The sequence below is a fragment of the Stegodyphus dumicola genome, chromosome X2 (assembly GCF_044657685.1).
Source record: "Stegodyphus dumicola isolate Sdum_Otavi_A_Nest chromosome X2, ASM4465768v1".
In the NCBI taxonomy this organism is placed as follows: domain Eukaryota; kingdom Metazoa; phylum Arthropoda; class Arachnida; order Araneae; family Eresidae; genus Stegodyphus; species Stegodyphus dumicola.
Genome location: NC_140781.1, coordinates 4,617,795 through 4,636,771, shown reverse-complemented (window position 1 = coordinate 4,636,771; position 18,977 = coordinate 4,617,795). Strand labels below are relative to the sequence as shown.

Here is an 18,977-nt window from a genome sequence, read left to right as displayed (position 1 = left end):
CTTTACACCCTTCTCCTGACTTTGTAGTACTTTGAAAGTCTTCAACGTCACCAACAGTTTTCAACGTCGGGAACATTTTATGTTAGCCAAGCATACTCGACGTTATAAGATTAAGATAAGCTTAATGTTATTATTTGCAGTTTATTGAAAGAAGAAGGACATTGTGAACAGTAAGATAATTTTTTTATAAATGTAATTGCATTTTTAATGAATAAAACTTTTAATTAATGAAGGTTTGAAGAAAAATATTAAAAAAAACTATAAACCCGTAAATAAAATCTTTAATTTTCTCCTGTTTTGCATATTTAAATAAAATGTTACGAATTAATTTGTAAATAAACTTACTCATTTTAAATAATATGAATGGCAGTAAACAGTAGTAGTATTAACAAAATAGTTTACTTCAAACTAAATCAAGAGAATTAAGTTTTAAAATACTAATATAATTGAAAATAACATTAAAAATGAATTAGTTAAGTTCAGTTTAAAAGTAAAAGTAAATGCATTTCATTTCACAATAGTTAGTTATAAATATAGTACTATATTATTAGTAAGCTGGTTTGGTATAATTATAATTTTGATAAAAGGCTGTTCTCGTTTAAGGAGATTTTGTTATTATTATTATTTTGCTCCCTTAGGTAACATTTTAAATATATGCTAAAATAAAGCGTTCTTTTGCTTGTTAAGTTTCATAAAGTGAATTTTCATTGGCTTTTAGGATACTTAAATATTTTAAATTTAAACAGAAATGCATACAATAACCAAGCTTAGGGAAGTTTCATAAGCAAATTTCTAATAAAAGTTTCACTTTTGCATTATGTTAAAAATTAAATCAAAACTGTACATTATGTTTACTCAAAACTGAAAGACAAAGGCTTTTTAATTCCGTTATTAACGCTCTTTCTTTCATTGATTACAGTCGAGGGGAAACTGTAGCAAAGAATGAATTAAATCCTTTCTTTTATCTTAATGATTTTCTCAAGGACTAAGCGGTTTCTCCTACACGCTCTTTTATGCCCTGATAAAAGTTTCGCAAAAAATAAAAGCCAGCTAATTTGTTTCGAGACGCGATATATTTGGAGATTTTAACTTGGTTGGATTCGCCCCAGTTTGCCATCGGGCATTTACGACACATTAACTTCCTTTTAAAACAACAAACAGCAACAATTTAGTTCAGGAAACAGAAAAGATCGTGTTTGTTTCTACCACTGGCTTGACGAGGGAAAGAAAAGAGAAGTATGTCAGTTCGTTACGGGAAAGGAGATAAGTAAAGAAAGATGAGAATGGATGCTTTCGTTTCAATAAATCGCTATTTGCATTGCCTATAGCAGGATGCTCGTTTATTGATATAAGGATTCGGAACCTGAGTGGAAAGGCGTTTTGTTAGTATTTTCCAATTTGTATAATTTAGTTATACAGTCTAGTCGCATTTTACCTCCCTCGAACCTGTATACATAGGTAAGGAAGGTAATATTTTCGGTCCAAATATTTGATAGTGAGGTGTCAGTAAACAAGCTTTACTTGGAACTTTAAATGTATTTTCGTGGAAAAACATATAATCATTATAGTAAGAGTATAGCAGAGAGTTTTGTCATATTGTGAGTCTTCAGTGAATAAGTACGAATTAGGGTCCTCCCAACACGTTTTCATATTTTATACAATGATGCATGTTTGTCTGTGTGTATGTGTGTGAAGATTTTATCGCCCACAATAATTCTTATAGTCAAACTTCCAAAAATTTAAATTTTCCGTATTTAAGCTTTCTGCTCTTATATAAACAGTTGATTAAATTCTAGGCAAAACTGAATAACCCGAAGTGGTACTTCACGTCAAATCAGTAACAGTCTGTAATAAAACTGCTTCATTAAAATATAATTATTTAAGACTTTTATACTGATGGGAACATTATATCATATTTGGGACAATACTGGTAAACCAGAAGTGATATTTACTTGAAGTTCGCTGCTAGTTAAAACGTACAGTTGGAGGGAGATCATATGCTGCCCACATCAGACGTTTTAGTAATACGTTCATTCTCATGAAGGAGTCTTTTAATTGCATTCCACTAAACTTTAACTACGTTCCGTTCAATTTTAACTGAATTAGTTCTTTTTGGTTGTAGGGATTTTGCAATCTTATTGTTTCAATGAATGCTATTCCACGCCATGTGTATGAATGAATGAACGTTGTTCTGTATATTAATAGGTATGGAAATATCTCTCATGATCGCAAATAAACTGACAACGAGTTTCTAGCAGGTATAACATTTCACATCAAAATGTATTGATAAAACTATACCCAAATTGTTACACCATCAATTCAACTATTCTGGTGTAGGCATAATTGTGTTTCAAACTGCATTTCGATGATTATAAGTTTTTTTCTTCGTTCCGTTCCTTTGTTTAATGTGTAATTTCTGTCTAATTTGAACGAATCTTAAAGCACCCTCTCATTTATAATTTTAATTCGTGACTAAATATACTTAATTTGAAGCCTGAAAACTCTGTTTAGAAGAATAGTCAAATATTGAATAAGACAAGGTACTTAGATTAAAATCTCTATGTCGAATACGTTAAGCTACTATTTGATTAAGATAGTTGAGATGAATTTTTTATTGCCTACTTACATAGGTTTTTATGAATATGTCTGTCATCAGGAATGATACAGAAATTGTCGAAGTTTTAAATAATTTTTCCGTAAACAATGCACACGTTACGCAACAACACTGAGAACATGTGAAATGCATATTATCATTGTCGTTTATAAAATAAGTGGTTTTTCTTTTCGTTATCATAACTTTAAGATGGTATTGATTGCGGTATTATAGTATTGACTGCATAATTAAAATGAATTGTTCTCGATTTCACATGGGAAATCACTCTATAGGGAGTGGAAATATAGTTCAAAATAATAAGAAAAACGGTTATATCAATGAGCGGAAGTTTGTAGAGTATTTTATGTTAATTAACCAATTATTATGATTTCTCCTTTCCATATACCTCACCAGGATGCAAATTAAGTTGCAGAGTATTTAAATTGAGGATTATGAATGTTTTAGATGTAGAGATTTTAGTAGGGTCGCCTCCAGTTTACTTTAGTCGCCCAGCTCTCCCAGTAAGTTTTCCGGCTATGGCCATTTCGCTAGCCGATGTTAAAATGCGCCATTAAAATACTGAGCCAGTTTAAATAAATAAATTTGCATAGACCTTCTACTGTGTCACCTTTAATCTGAAATTTCAACTTACGCTAATTTAAATAACTGCAAGTGGGGGTGTTTTGATTGTTGTCGAGTTGTTTCTCCTACTTAAGTTAAAGATTAAGTAGAAAGTTTATTTAAACACTTTCCAAGACTTTGTCATAATACTTTAGACGGGGATGATAGCTCACGTGTCAGCATCAGACAGTCAAAAGGACTTATGTGACTGTGATTTAATATATCACAATCAGCAAGAGTTTGAATTCTGTTTAAATTTAAGATTAAATAAAAGTATTATTGAAACATGAACAACTCTTAATGAAATAGAGAAAATTTTAACGATTTAGTTTTGTGTATTTTCCTTGTACTTCGATATACTTTTCATATTATTTAATTCCACTGAAAAAATTATCTGGACATTTGTCTTTAAAATATTCCAGAACTTCTCTTTTCAGGTCAACATCTTCATTAAATCTCTTTCGACTAAGGTGAGATTTAAGTTTGCAGATTAGATAATAATCATGTAAAGCATGGTTAGGCTCTTTAAACCCAAATTTCTTTACTGCTTCTTTTTCCTATTTAAGACTATTCAAATTCCTTGTGCACCACATAGTATTACGCAAGGCTTACAGAGGTAAGTAAAAAAAACAAATCCAATAACAGAACACAAAATAAAATAAATTTACAAATTCACAGATGACACGTAAGAGATAAATATACAAAAAAAGGAGAAGCCATTTTATCCTGAACAAATACATGAAGAGGGGGAGGAAATGTAATTTTCACAGAAATTAACTTAGAAATGAGTTCTTTTCATCCTTCGTAAGCTTTGAACAACAGAACAACAAATGTCGACATTTTGCACGCCCCCGAAGCTACAGGAACACAAGTCTGTATTAGATAACCCAAATCTCTTTAGATATGAGTTAAAATTACCATGTAAAGCTAGAAATATAGTAATTTTAAAATTTCAGAAAAAAATATTTATTATTCAGTCTGTGAGGAATGGGAGGGAAAAAAATTAGTCAAAGAAGCAGTAGTAGAATTTCTGTATAATTAATTCCACTTGAGAATTGTTTCATCCCTACATTTTTCTTGAAGAATGATTTAGGCAGTATCATTGGAACATTCACTTAAAGATTTGTAGCTTGTTTTGCCAACCAATCAGCCCTTTCATTCCCTAGATTATCAGTGTAGCCACGTACATGAGAAAAGATGACATCAACACCTTTATTATTAAGCTGTTTAAGAATGGCATGAGAAGTGACAATTAATTTATTATATGAGAAGATAATCACAAGAAAATACAATAATGAAATAGAATCAGTGCAAATAAGGAATTTAGTACTTAACTAAGAGTTGTTAGATATCTACTTACTTGACTCACTAGTACACAGTAATTCGGATTGGAAAACACTGCGTTCATTGGGAATTCTAAACAGTCTGTATTCCAATTCAAAACCATGATGGAAAACGACATAAGCTAACCCAATTCTATTATTAATTTCACTGCCATCTGTATCACACGCAACTGGGAAATTAGTATCATCAACAATATTGTCAAAAATGATAGTTTAAATTGGCAAACGAGCGGCAGGATGAGGAAGATCTTCAAACAGCGACTTGGCATTGAACAAAAATTTTCTGATGGTATCTTTAAGCTTTTTGCCATTTAAAACATGAAGATGAATTGGAGGAAACCCCGAAATTACGAAACAGGCTTCACAGCTAATTGTTTCGTAGCCACGCACAACTCTTAGTCAGATTTTCCTTTGAATTCTGGGAAGGATACGGAAATTAATCTTCTTTTCTAAAGCTGTTCCCCATACTCTAGAAGCATATCAAATAAAGGGGACTATACCCTGTTTAATAATCATATCAATAACATTATATTTTAAACCAAAAGTATTGCAGGAAACACGATTAAGTCCTCTAGTATACTTTCGCACTTATTGGATAAATACATAACATGATTTTTCCAGCAAAACTTATGATCAAGAATAATGCATAAATATTTAAATTCATTTACCGTTTCTAGTAAGGTATTATCCAAGTACAATTGTTGGTTTGTATAGCTGACATGCTTTCTTTTAATTATCATAATTTTAGATTTATTAGGATTGACTTCCAATTTTTGTTGTCTGGACCAACCGGAAATTTTGTTAAGGGTGTTCTGAGCCGTATTAAAGAGAGTATTGAGACACGTCTCTTAAAAATAAATTAGTATATCATCAACAAAAGCAATTGTTTTATAGCTCGGACAATGTGAGAGTCTATTGAATATATCATTCATAATTAAATTCCACAGTAAGCGTCCAGAAACTGAGCTTGAGGGCAACCTCTTTCCAAAGTGCGGGAGGAAAAAACATGGCCAAGGGAGAGCAATGCAAATCTGTTGCAGTGTGATTAAATGTTTTGGAAGCAGGAGTTCACGAACAATGAGCAATACCCTCACCGTGCCTCGAACCTTGGACCTATGGAAACCGTTGCACACCACGAAGGCTTGTGACCTTTAATAAGAGGCAAACTATTAAATGGAATACCAGCTTTCCTTAAAAAAGGTAAGTATAACAGGCCACCAGGCGTAGTCAAAAGCACCTTTGATATCAAGTAACACTAAATCTGTTTGTAAATTTAATCTTCTTACCTTGATCCACTATGTCTTTTAAGTACAGAAGAGCATCTTCAGATCTCTTATGGGGGGTAAAACCAAACTGTGCTTTGTTTAAAAGTTTTTTATTATGCAGGAACCAGGTAATTCTATTAGAAAACAGTTTTTCTAGGCATTTTCCTAAACTGGGAAGACGGCTAATGCATCTCAAATTATCCAAATTCGGGATACGAGGACTACTATTATTAGGGATTAAAACCAAATTTGCTCTTTTTCAGCAACGAGGAAATGAACCAAGCTTCAGACAAGTATTGAAGATTTTGGAGAATAAATTTAGGAACATTCTATGAACTTGCTTCAAAATTTCTTTTGAAATAGAATCAAGACCAACAGCTTTTCTATAACATTATTAATTTCTGACCTAGTGAATAGAGGATCTGGATTAGCAACATAATTTATTGAAGCTTCAGCCTTAATGGCAGATGGGAGACTAATTCCACTGAATTCAGCTCTTTTCATAGAACTTTACTTTATACCATTCGTATATATTTTTTCCAAACAATCACTTCATTTATATTCATTAGAAATTCTCTCCAAGGGTTAAGCTTTGCGTCTTGGAGCTTTAAATTGTAGATATTTTTGTTTATATAGCTCTCTAAGAGTAGGGTTAAGATTTCGATGGAACCTACGTCTAGCAGCATTAACCTGCTTTATCATACATTCGATTTCAGTAGTCCACCAAAGTACCTTGTGAACGTTTGGCTTTTTTACAGACATGGAAGCCTTAGTTACGTCATAGAGAATCGAGATAAAATTTTCTAGTCGAAAGTTTAATGCATGCTTATTCGTACAGCAATCAATAAACTGCGACAGCTCATCAATCAACTGTTTATATGTATCGTAAAAACTATTACGGTTAGCTTTCTGTACGCTAAGACTATCTTACTGTTTTCTCTGTCATAAAGAGTGTTATTGGAAGCTACACGATAGTTCAAATTCAGTCGTACTATGATCAGAGAGAGATTCATAATCTGTTTGACACCAATGCAAAATGTCTCCAAGAAGATCAGCTCCCACATACGTATTGTCGATATAGCTTGAACCTTGAGTACTACAAAAAAGTAGGACCACAGTTTTCATTGATAACGTACGGATTATTCATACTTAGAACTTCACAAACCTTAACACGTCGAGAATCTGAAAATGGACTACGCCAAATTTCAGATTTACTATTTGTATCTATAGCCCAAATCAGTATCTTACAATTTTTTGAATGTAATGCTACATTAATTTTATGCAAATCGAAGTCAATATTTCTGTTAGGTTCGTTCATTTTCATTTATTTTGCAAAGTACTCTGTTGATCAAATACCATTAGTTTCCTTCTGAAAATCTTAGATATCGCTGCGAAGAAGAGCTGTATAGCAGAAAGAAAGGGAGAAAGTTAATAATTCATCTCATACAATATTATTTGTTTCATTTAGTTTCCCTCTTTGCTTGGACATTATGAAACTTAAAGGACTCATTTTTACTCCCTTCTCCTTTTTGTATACTTATTGAGAACGGGGTAAATCTACCATCGTAGGCTTAAGAAAGAACATTTTTAAAAAATATTAATCACATTTTAAAATGAAACTCACCGTTCCGGAGCGATGCTCCTCAGACGAAGGCGTCGGCGGATCATCATCGCTTTTCATGGCCCCTTCTGATGACTAATAAAACCACTATGATAGGAAAATAATTCATCATCTAAGGGAGCCCACCATTCATTTTCAGATCTTTATACCTTGCCGGCACTGAAATATAAAAGCAATACTCCTCAGCACAATAGAAATAGTTTGATGAATATTTACTATTTAAATTTTGAATTTAAAATTTAAATAGTAAAAAATTATAAGAAAGAAATTAAATCCATACGCGTCAGTATAGCATGATGTATTGTCCATAAGCATTTCAAATTTCGTTTATTAAAACTTAATATTTGAATTGCGATGTAATTTTGATTTGCGTCAGCATGAAAAGGAGATTCTAATGATATCGTCTCTTATTGATTGATTGTTTCGTGTTCTAATCTGCTTTCAGAATGATACAAATATTTACAATAATTGATTCTATTTTAAAATTGTAGTATTTTAAATCCTTGTGAAGCATAAATTTTTCCAGAAGTAACATTTAGTGTCTGCACAATTATATTCTTATAAAACTTTTTCAAATTTCAAACCTACAAGATTTCCTAGGAATTACTTTTCTCCTTGAAAGCTCTGAATAAGTTACAGTTTCAAACTCATATTGCTTTCAATGTGTTCATGAATAATTTGTAGTTTTACTGAGATATAAAAAGAGCATTCTTTCTTAAAAATGTACAGCATATCAAAATTGTTGAATGCTAGCCCGCCTGAGGAATAACTTTCTCCTTTTCCTTTGATACTCAGGTAAAAATACGTGAATACGACAGTTTTTTGTTGCTGAATTCAAATATGTAATCGTAATATTTCTATCATGCGACAACGTTTTATAAAACATAGTAATGTACATAAATTTATATGTGTGGTGAGAACAGAAGTCACCTCAAAAGTCGGAATAATCGACGTTTTTGCTTTGTTTGAGAAACGTGTCTCTTATATGGGTCTGGCACAAGACATCATGTGTACCGAGACTCTAGTGGCCTTAATATCTTTCTTTATTATCAGCCCACCAGCGGCCGAGCGGTAAAGTTGCTGAACACTGGTAGTTCGGTCCGAGGTTCGAATCCCGCGAACGGGCTGGCTGCATGGGTGTTTTCGTGGTTTTCCCCATGTGTAACGTGTATACGAGCCAGTTTCCCTTGGAAAGTCCTCCGCGAAAGGCATCCCTCCTCTTAGGCAGATAGCCCTAGTGTGCTTTGCCATAATTAAATACACCACACCACCACTTTCTTTGTTATCAGATTTTTCTCCTCGTAATTAAATTCTCCATGCTTATTGTGCCCTGCTTCCTGATCATCAGGGAAGAAATCTAAATATTAATAGAAAAAGTAAATTTTAAAGGCATGCTGAATTTCCCGGATTCGCTTAATTTCAAACGATCATCCATTATTTTTTATAACTCTTTACAGAAAACGCCTACAAGAAAGTTCGGGAAATATATGTGAAAAATTTCCATGGAGTAATTATTTTATCTGGACTTAACTCTTGACCAGATTTCTAATTGAAAATTTTTTTAAAATTTTTTGTTCCGCAAATATATCTTATTTAATTTCGTTACCACTTATACTGAAAAATATTATTTTCTAACAGGCGAATTTTAGCCCATTTGTATCTAGCACCTGAACAAAGTTCTTCACAAATTCTAGTATAAAGTGAATATATGTTTTTACGGAAACTGTATGCGGATGTGTTGATGATATTACATTTCCTCTGTTCTGTGATGCTCCGTTGTCCAGTGTTGTCGAGTTCAGACAGTTTTCTGCCATTTGTTGCCTCATTTGCAAAGGAAACAGGAGTATTTTTAGTATCTTGTTTCAAGTGCTGGAAGAGCAGTAAATATTGTTTTAATATCATAAATATTACACCTCTGCTTTATCAATGGATCAGTTGCAGAAAGATTTTCTAATTTTCGTAGCTATTTTAAACATTGTCAGTGTTTCTGATCTTAAATTTTAGATCGCTATAAATATAGAAAGAATTATAATAACTGGCATACTTTCTAAGCATACCCGATCTAATCCTTAAGATCACTTAATTCAGTCTGTTGCTGATTCCGAAAAAAGTTGATAATAGTAAAACGAAATAAATTTATTTTTTTCGCAGCTTTGTTTTAGAGTGTAACCCTGATTCTAGATTGCAGTTTACTGAAATCTTGAAATGGAGTATAAAAACCGAAAATATTATAAAGTGTGCTAAAGAAATAAATCTTGTTTCCATGCTACAAACATCAAAGGAACATTTACTCCCCAAATGGGATAGCTGTAAAATAATATCTGCGAAATCCAAATAAGTTTGTTTTTTCATCCAAAAGTTCGAACGTCTAGTGAAAACGAGTATTGAATTTATTTCGGCCACCTCAACTAAACAAAAAGTGTGTTTGAAATCATCAGTGGTTTACGCTTTTAAGAAATCCAGCATTACAATGGGTTTAAGGTCATCGATTTGAGTTTAAAAGTTTGGTCATCGATTTCAGAGATTCAAGTATGTGTGACAGAAAATTTTTATTTGCATTTCCGGTTTACTTAATAGCATTTACTTAATAGCTAATCGTCAATCGGTTTAGCTAATCGTTAACCGGTTTACTTAATAGCTAATCGTCAATCGAAAAACTCAAAATTCTTATCTTTCAGTGAAGGTTCAGTTTTCAATGGGACAAAATTATTAAATATGCTGCAGACTATACTTTGCTTAAAGTTTCTGCCTTATTGATTGTGCTGTTTTACAAAAATATGAAATTATTGTTCAAAAGATTTAACTTGTCATAATTATGTGTGATAAAATTACGCAACGAATTTTAATGTTTTTCAAACTATTTTTAGGGAAGGTTATTAAGTAGATGATTATAAAATGAACTTATGTTGAAAATTTTGAATTATTGTTTGATTATTACTGTAAAAGTGTTAGATGTTTTGATACAGAATAGTGTAATAACATATAAAAATATGAGTAATTCAAGAAACTAAATAATTATCATTAGTAGTAGGGAATTATGCTAATTATTTTTAAATTTATGCGTTATTATATGTTAAAATATACTTTAAAGGCTCACATTTTCATTTTCTTTGGTATGTAATTATTATTTTTTATTTTTTTAATATAATGCAGTGTGATTAATTTTTTCATAGAATATTATAGCTCAGTTCAAAAAGGCCAGTTTCTTTAAATAAGGAATGGAGGCCTTTATAAGTAACTGCCGCGAGACTTTGCAGAAATGTGTGAGCTCTTCCAGTTATTTCTTGACAACATTAGGACATTCCTTACAGTATTTTTATAGGAAAATGAACATGCAAAGTTTCAAAATTTCAATAAAAGTTTCAGTTCTCATTTATTGTTAAAAAGATATTTACAAGATTTTTGTTTTAAAAATTATTTATATCAAAATTAAATTTTATGATTATTTTCCCATAATTGTATTTCCCTCATTTCGCTAATGATTTAATGCTTTCTTCTAGAAAATGTTTTCAGTCTGCAAGCCTTTTTCTCTTTGAAGGGGGGATATGCAGGATAAAAAATATGTAAATCAGCTCTATAATTTAATTTAATAACTGCCTCTTAATTCCTCATTTTTAATTTGGGTATTTCCTATCTGTAGTCTAAAAGTAGCACGTCTACGTACGTAAGTAGTACTAACGTCTCTGGACTGCGCCATTTCTAGATTAATCTACGTTACATGGCTTGCGTAAAGCTGATGATGTATCTAATTCGAAACTTGAACTCAAAATTTTCAGAATTGAAACCTTTCTAATCTATTAAAAAAAAAAAAAAAAAAACTCCTTTTCTTGGTGAGTTTTTGTACTGGATAATTGCGTACTTTAGCTTCTACATCTGCTGCCGCTTCGACTCTGTTTCGCTGTGCTCTCTTCCAATCGCCAGTCAGTATCAAAAATGTAAATGATCTGGAAATAGGCACGATTAGGATGCCAAGTGAATTGCGGCCACAAATGTCAATTTAAATAAAATGAAATTTAATACACTTCGACTGCTAAGTTTTTAGTTAATATATATAATCAGTTTCAAAGTGAAGGAAAAAGGTAAGGAACCCTAGTTATACTATCCGAAGAAAATGTGGTGAAGTTACAGCGTAAAACATTCTGTACAAGAGAACATGAAAAACACAACTTAAAAGTGTATCAAAAATGCAGAAAACTTTAAAACAAAATTCAAAGTACTCGGAAACCTTGTCAATAGTTGTCATAATATTTGACAGAAGAAAAGTTATTAATCTCCCTGGGTCACACGCTTCAAACAGAACGTGTCAAGGGGAATGCGTTTGAAACCTTAGATTTGGTCGATTAATGAGTTCCGAATACATGATTCTTTCCTCTGAACCATTTGAGACTTAAAATCTTTAAAGCTGTTTCAAATTTCTTACTCAAACCAACACAGTGCAAAATAAAATTCGTGCAAACATTGCCTCATACATAGAAAAAAGGGCAAAAAATAGAGGCAAATGGATTTTACTTCTCTCGATGCATCATCTCCAGGGGATTGGTGTGCCTAGATAAGGAAAAGGAATAGGCCTGTTCCTGTAAGGAAAGTATAAATTAAATCAGTGTATGCATCTATCAGTCGAACTCTTACGGGAAGAATCTAAAAGATACCTCTCCCAAATTTAAATAAATTTTAACAATTAAATAGCAAACTGAAAACGAGAGGGAATCCAAGAATAGAAAATGCAGTACGAAGAATATCTTAAATCTTAAGTTTATAAAGTTTTGAAACGCGTATGCAAACAAATTTCTGTAATCTGGAAAAATGCAAGTACATTTGTCTGTATCTTAAAATCATCGGCCCGCCGGCGGCTAAGTGGTAAAATCGTTGAACACTGCTAGTTTCGAGCTGGTTTCAATTCCAGGCGAACGGGCAGGCTGCATGGACTTTTCAGTGGTTTTTCACTACGTATAATGTGTATACGAGACTCGTTTCTCTTAGAAGTACTCCACAAAGATATTCCTGGTGTGCTTTGCCATAATCAGCTAAACCAAACCCTAAACCTATCAATAGACTGGAAACCTAAATCTCGTATTGAGAAGAATATATAAACATGATAACTGTTATATAGAAAAAAAGTCTAATTAAAATTTTAAAATCTTTATATTATACATACATGCATATATATATTACTGATCAGTCTAATTTGTTTCAAGTTATGAAATGAATTCTTTCAATAAAGGTTTTTAAGCTTTAAACTTTTTTCTGAGAAAAAACAATTGCTGCTTGACTTTTTACGCTTTCTGAAATACGTCCCGCTTGAAAATTCTCATGTTCAGAATTTTTACGTAGATAGCATTTGGCCTGTTATATGTGTAATCTTGGTGAGAATTTTAGGCCTTCAGGAATGAAAAATGTGAAACGTCAGGCATACCTAACCATCATTCGAACCACGGATCTTCTAATGCTAGGGGGAACTAACCACGATAGGATGCAATTACCTAGAATCTTTCTTCTGTTACTCTGTAGCTTCATTAGGATTTCTGATGCTCGAGAAGTGAAAAATGTGCAACGCCATCACCGGGACTCGAACCTGGACCTCTCGAAAATGCACCGAATGTGCTACCGTAACACCACGAAGGCAGGCTGGAAGGAGGGAGGAAATAGTTATTTGAAGTCCCCCTGGATTGGCCGAGGGGAGTGGCGCCGTCTCGGATAGCCTCTGAAGGTTTGGGCACTTAATCTGTGTAATGCTGTTTCTAACATGCCAGGGAACGGAGCCCTTATTCTCTGGTTTATCTTATGTAGTCTCCGTTTTAAAGGGCAACTGGAGATTAGGGGATGCAGTCGCCAAATCATGGAGGTGACAAATTATCGTCCACCACCTTTTAGTTCGAGCGCTTCTGTAGAATCATTATGATTTTTGATTCTGGAGAAGTAAAAAATGTGCAGTGCCCTCGCCGGTATTCGAACCTAGCCCTCTCGAATAACAGCCGCGTGTGCTACCGTTACACCTTTCAGCATACCACGAAGATTACTTTAGATTACCTTTCAGCATATCCATGAAGGTATGCTGAAAGGAGGGACAAAATACATTAAAACTCTTTGTGACAAAATTATACTTTAATTCAAAATCGTTCAGCGCTTTCTTTCCGTTGAAGAACATGTTTATTATTTGTTTGTTAAAATAAATTAAGAATGCAATGAGCAAGAAACGTTTACTGCCCAATGATTTAAAGTCAAGAAATTATGAGCAAAGAAATAAGCACTAAATTCCCTTTAATGGCTCGCAGTAGCCAATTTCATTATTGTCTTGACCTCGAATAGCAATGAACTTAAAGTGAAACGGTAAATCTAGCTGAAGAGATTTTGGAATCCTTATTACAAGCTTACAATTCTCAGAAACTCATTTTGACATTAAACATTAAGAGCGCAAAGAAGATTAGATCAATATAATCTCTTTTTCATGAAAGAGCTTATGCTAACGCAATCTTCACTTTCAATAAAAGCGCATCCGAAGCAGTTCTAGGCTTCGGCATGCGTGATAGCATCTTCATTTTTTGTTTTATGAACACTCAGGACGAAGAGTTGTGTGAAGGCCATTTAGAGAATTTATATAAGAGAAATAGATTCAACATTTTTGTTTAAAATAAGTTTTTTTTTTTTCTTATTTATGATTTATTTTCTCTTAAGATTTTCTTTGGGTTTAGAAACTGTCTCGCCGAGACACTTTCTTAGGGAAACAGGATTTCGAGAACAGAAGGAAATAACGAATTTATAAAAAACAGGAAACCAACATAAATTTAGCCTCAATATAAATATAATTAAAAGGCAGACGAAAGCGGATGAAATTCACATAATTCATAAAGGAGCACCCTCAGAGACCATGCATTTAAACGTTGATGAATCCCATAATGAATGAGATCTATTCTTAGGATATAGTTGAAGCTTTTATTTTGCTAACATTATAGTTAAGAGAAAGCTTCCGAGCTGATTATAAACGAGCAGAAAGAAGGGGAAAACTTGTGCAAGCACCTTTGGACCAATGCTTAAAAAAATCAGATACAGAAGAGGAAACGCTGTGTTTTGATAAGCCTACGATTAAAAATAGGACAGCTGAAAGCGTTCCTTCAAATGTATGCCAAACGTCTTTGAGAAAATAAAGTCATTTCAGAGATTTCAAACATGTATATATTAAATACCATCGTTAGCAGGAGCTGTGTTGGTATTCCGACCGTATCTCCAAAATTTATTCTGAGCGCAAGCTAATTAATTAGCTCTCGGATAATATTTATTATGGAAATACCAATATATAGAGAAATTATTTCGTTGATATTTTTAGTTCTAGATAGATTATTCTCATTGTAATTCACTATATTCAGAATTACCACGTATTAATGTGAAACTTATGATATATCACTCCGGAGCCCATGATTACTGCAATAGTCTGTTCTTTAAAGAAACAACTTATGTTACGCTAGGGGATTTAAATATAAATCAGAACCTATCTTCGAAGAAATCGGATTGGGTTTTCACTGTGGCAAAGCGCATGAGAGCTTTCTACTTGACAGGCGGGATGCTTTCATGAAGGACTTCCTAAGGAAAAAGATTCGTATTCCCATTATACGTGGAAAAAATTAAAAAAAAAAACATACTATTAAGCTGGATTCCTTCCTGGATCGAAATGCTAGTTTTCAGTAGTCTTAACCACTCGTCCACAGGCGGGGCTTTCTTCAAAGAAAGAGCACCAATTTCTTTTAGAAAGAAAATATAAACTTTATTATTTTAGAATATAAGCTGTAGAAGAATCGTGCCATTTTATTCAATTTTTTCGCACTAGTAAGTGATGCATATTTGTTATGACGTAACACATTCTCGTTTTGCTCAGAAATTTAAAATCTAAAGTAAGTACAAGAAAAGGATTTCATTAAGTGCAAACGGATGTTAGAATAGCCAGAGCAGCAAAATCTACAGTTTTTTGGTTTCATTTGATTACTTTTTATGATTTATTTGTACACTAGGGCCCTCTGCCTTAGAGGAATAATGCCTTCGTGGAGGGCTTTGTAAGAGAAACTATCTCACATCAACGATACAGGCGGAGAAAAACCAAAAATACGCCCATGCAGCTGGCCCGTTCGCCTGCGGCCGAGTGGTAAAGTGCCTGGACATTGGCAGTTCCTTTCAGCGTTGGGATACCGACGAACGGACAGGACATTTTCCTTGTTTTCTCCATATGTAAGGGGTATACGAAACAGTTTTCCTTAAAAAGGTCTTACACGATGGCATCCCTACCCTTAGGCAGATAGCCCTCGAGTGCTTTGCCCTAAACTCATAAACCAAACCGAACCAAATCCGTTCCCCTGAAGGTCGAACTAACTCTTCTCAGCAAGTTTATCTTTCAGCCGCAACTGGGAGCAAAACTAGAGCACGGAAGAGAAACTCCGTTAGGTCCTGATACATTTCTTCAAACTTTCATGTCTTAAAGCATTATAATTCGGGAAATTTTTGTTTTAAATGCTAATCTTCTTCTAGTTTTACCCAAGAAATAGCAAGGAGTTTGTAGAGTCATTAGGTTATATCGATGAAGCAAAGTGAAAAATGTTCAATGTCCTTGTCGGGAATCGAACTCCGGATCTCCCGCCTCGAGCATTCCATTTTTCACCACGAATGCATGCAATAATAGGAAGAAAATACCTCATAACTTTACTTCACATCTTCAAATTTTTATCGCATATTATTTATCGCATATAACAACAATTATTTGAGAAAAATAATAAAACTTGAAGTTGTAGGGGGAATAGTTAGTTTAATGCAGATGTAGTACAGGGAAAAAGATAATCTCAGATTGAAAATGAAACATGAATTCTAATCATACTTGATACGTCTAGATATACTAATTTATTTATAATGCTTAACACCTTTTGTGCACGTAAATATAGTGCTAACTAACATAATCTTGATTATATTTAATAATTAGGGTCAAATATTTTAGAAAGACGAGAATAAGCCATGTTGTTCAAAAATTAGGAAATAAACACCAAAATTATAAGAATAATGTGTTTACGGTACACCAATGCCGTTAATTTCCCACGACTCAGCTAAAACGTTTATATTGGCTAATATATTAAGGAAAAGCATGGAAGGTTTTTCTACATAAGAAGTGATCTTTCGTGAAGGACTTTCGAAGATAAACTGGTTCTTTTTCATGTCGTATGTGGGGGAAAACTGCAAGCTTCTCATGCAGTTAGACCGTTCACTGGGATTCGAACTTAGTATTAGGTTAAGTTATTGGAATACAAAAAATCATACGAGGGCTATATGCTTAAGGAAGGGATACGACCGAGAGGACTTGCTAAAGAAGACTGGCTCGTATTCCTGTTACATATGAAGAAAACCATGAAAATCAACCACACAGTCATCCGGTTATTCTAAGATAGAACCTAGATCTAACTCCCGTATTCATCGGTTTCAATCATTCGACCGGTAGTGAGGGTTTTCCGAATGTAAAGAATTAAGGCATCCTTCCTTATGGTATAGTAGTTCGAAGGTTCGGTTAACATCTTGAAGATCTGTGTTTTGATTCCCGGGGAGAATACAGGTGATTTTTCACATCTCCTTTAATGTTATTTACAACTCTTTTTATCTGGATTATGGTGACGCACAAGGGGAGGGAGTCTTCTTTTAGGATTTCTTACGGAGACTGGCTCCTAACTACCTTACGCACATGTAAAACCACGAAATCTCCCTCTCAGGCTGCAATATCTGAATGAGCTTAAACTATCAGTATTCAGCACCTTTACTGCTCGTATGCTGGTGGACACTCTCTATAATTAGTATAACAATTGCATAGTGCTTTAAAAGAGAAACTTTATTTATCTTTTTTCCTTTTGCCACTGCGGGAGAAATTTCCACGTATAGTTTGCGACTTTCATTAATTAAAAAAAAGTACTTCATATCAGCTCAAATTCATTACCTGTTATCAATATAATGAACATGAAAGTGAAGCTTACAATTGCAATTTCGGAGAAATAAGCTTCAGCTAAGTGACGTCGACATTAATTAAAAAATTACACTTTTATACTTCTTTCGTACTATAACTTATGTCATAAAATACTTTCATATTTCGAAATCAAAGCTCTTTGATCCTAGATTTTAAAATGCAAGCAGTGAGCACAGCAATCAGACAAAAAAAAAATAAAGAGCTTGAAATTGTTTACAATTAAGCTCACAACAGAAATTCCTAGAAGGCATCAAATAAAACCAAAGTTCCTAGAACGCATTCTAGAAATCGAAAATTTTTATCTTAAGCAAGCCAGTTTAATTATTTAAATTCAAGAAAACAGCAAGGCTAAAATTAACATTATTCTGAGAATCGCCACATCCATCCGCGAGCATAGACATCATCATCAAGCAGCAGGTTAATGGAAAGGAAATCTGATACTGCATAAAATCAAGTAGTAGGTTGATGGAAGAGGAAATCTGATACGACAAGCGTAGGACATTTTTAATAAAGCAAGAAATCTGGAAAATATGAAGTATGCTTAAACTTTTGTATTTTCTCATTGTTTGTCAGCTTAGTTTCTGCGAATTAAACAAGAAGCCTGGAGATATATAAAATTATGCTTAATAGTTCGTCTTTTCTTCGTGTTTTTTCTTTAGTTTCTGCGAATTGTTTATGTTATAAACTGTACACATATATGCAGCTTGAAATATTTTCCCAATATGTAGCTAGTTACTCTGAAAGGCGATAACATTAATATCCTATTTAACTGATCGTTTTTTAGAGTTAGATAAACATGATATATCATCATTGAGTTAGCTATCACTGCCGTCTAAGCTATACAGACAAAAATGCTTGTTGTCCCTCTTAACAGAGATTCTTACAGTTTACAGTTGTTGTTGCTGCTTTTCCTCCGTATTCTATCGAAGTCAGACAAGGTCCAAAAGACCAATGACTGTAAGAAAGTCGAGCAAAATGAGGGGATTAGTATATATATCGTCCTTGGAGAGGTTAAAAACAGATAAAAAGCAGAAGGCTTATGTTATCGGCACTTGGTGCATGTGGAAAAGATTTTCATACCTTCCTTGAAAGGGAGGCACTTAGTGTGATGGTTGGCAATACGTGAGAACACAGTCTGGGAGCTCCTGTCATACTCAAGGTTTAGAGACCAACCAGGCTTGCTAGCCAAGTACCAATGTTGGGCGGGGGGTGTCAAGCCATTCTACATTTGTGATTTTTCCAGAGAGATGAAGGCGGAAAGAAAGGAGTAATACTGATTTTGTCGCTTGCAAGAACCCAATTATCAACATGTTGTAATGAGCTTCAGCTATCAGATAAAATCCATAGATCACCAAAATTCTTTTCTGTTAGTGTATTCTCGAGCCCCGAATTGATTACTATCAGTTCACTCCTAAGGTTCACTTCATAAAAGGAAAACTACTCAACCAAATGGTTATCAAACATCGTAATCGTGTAAAGGTCATGGTATAAGGTATTTCTCTCACTTTCCTAGCGTCATTCGTGGTGTAGTGGTTCTGCACACTGAGCCGGTATT

The 18,977-nt window shown here is 33.6% G+C and overlaps 1 protein-coding gene and 1 long non-coding RNA gene across 4 annotated transcripts in view; one reads left to right on the top strand and one right to left on the bottom strand.

Annotated features, from left to right (window-relative positions):
• The window catches only part of LOC118198674 (1-phosphatidylinositol 4,5-bisphosphate phosphodiesterase epsilon-1-like), a 482,557-nt gene that overhangs the window by 387,214 nt on the left and 76,366 nt on the right, over window positions 1-18,977 (bottom strand). For all 3 annotated transcript variants that reach the window (XM_085809195.1, XM_085809194.1, XM_085809193.1), the window contains exon 2: window positions 7,447-7,602. In XM_085809195.1, coding sequence (XP_085665321.1) covers window positions 7,447-7,503 — 57 coding nt within the window. In that variant the 5' untranslated portion in view covers window positions 7,504-7,602. The remainder of the gene's footprint in view (window positions 1-7,446; window positions 7,603-18,977) is intronic.
• LOC146992674 (uncharacterized) overlaps window positions 1-18,977 on the top strand; it is a 236,318-nt gene that overhangs the window by 159,747 nt on the left and 57,594 nt on the right. The gene's annotated exons all lie outside the window — the stretch shown is intronic.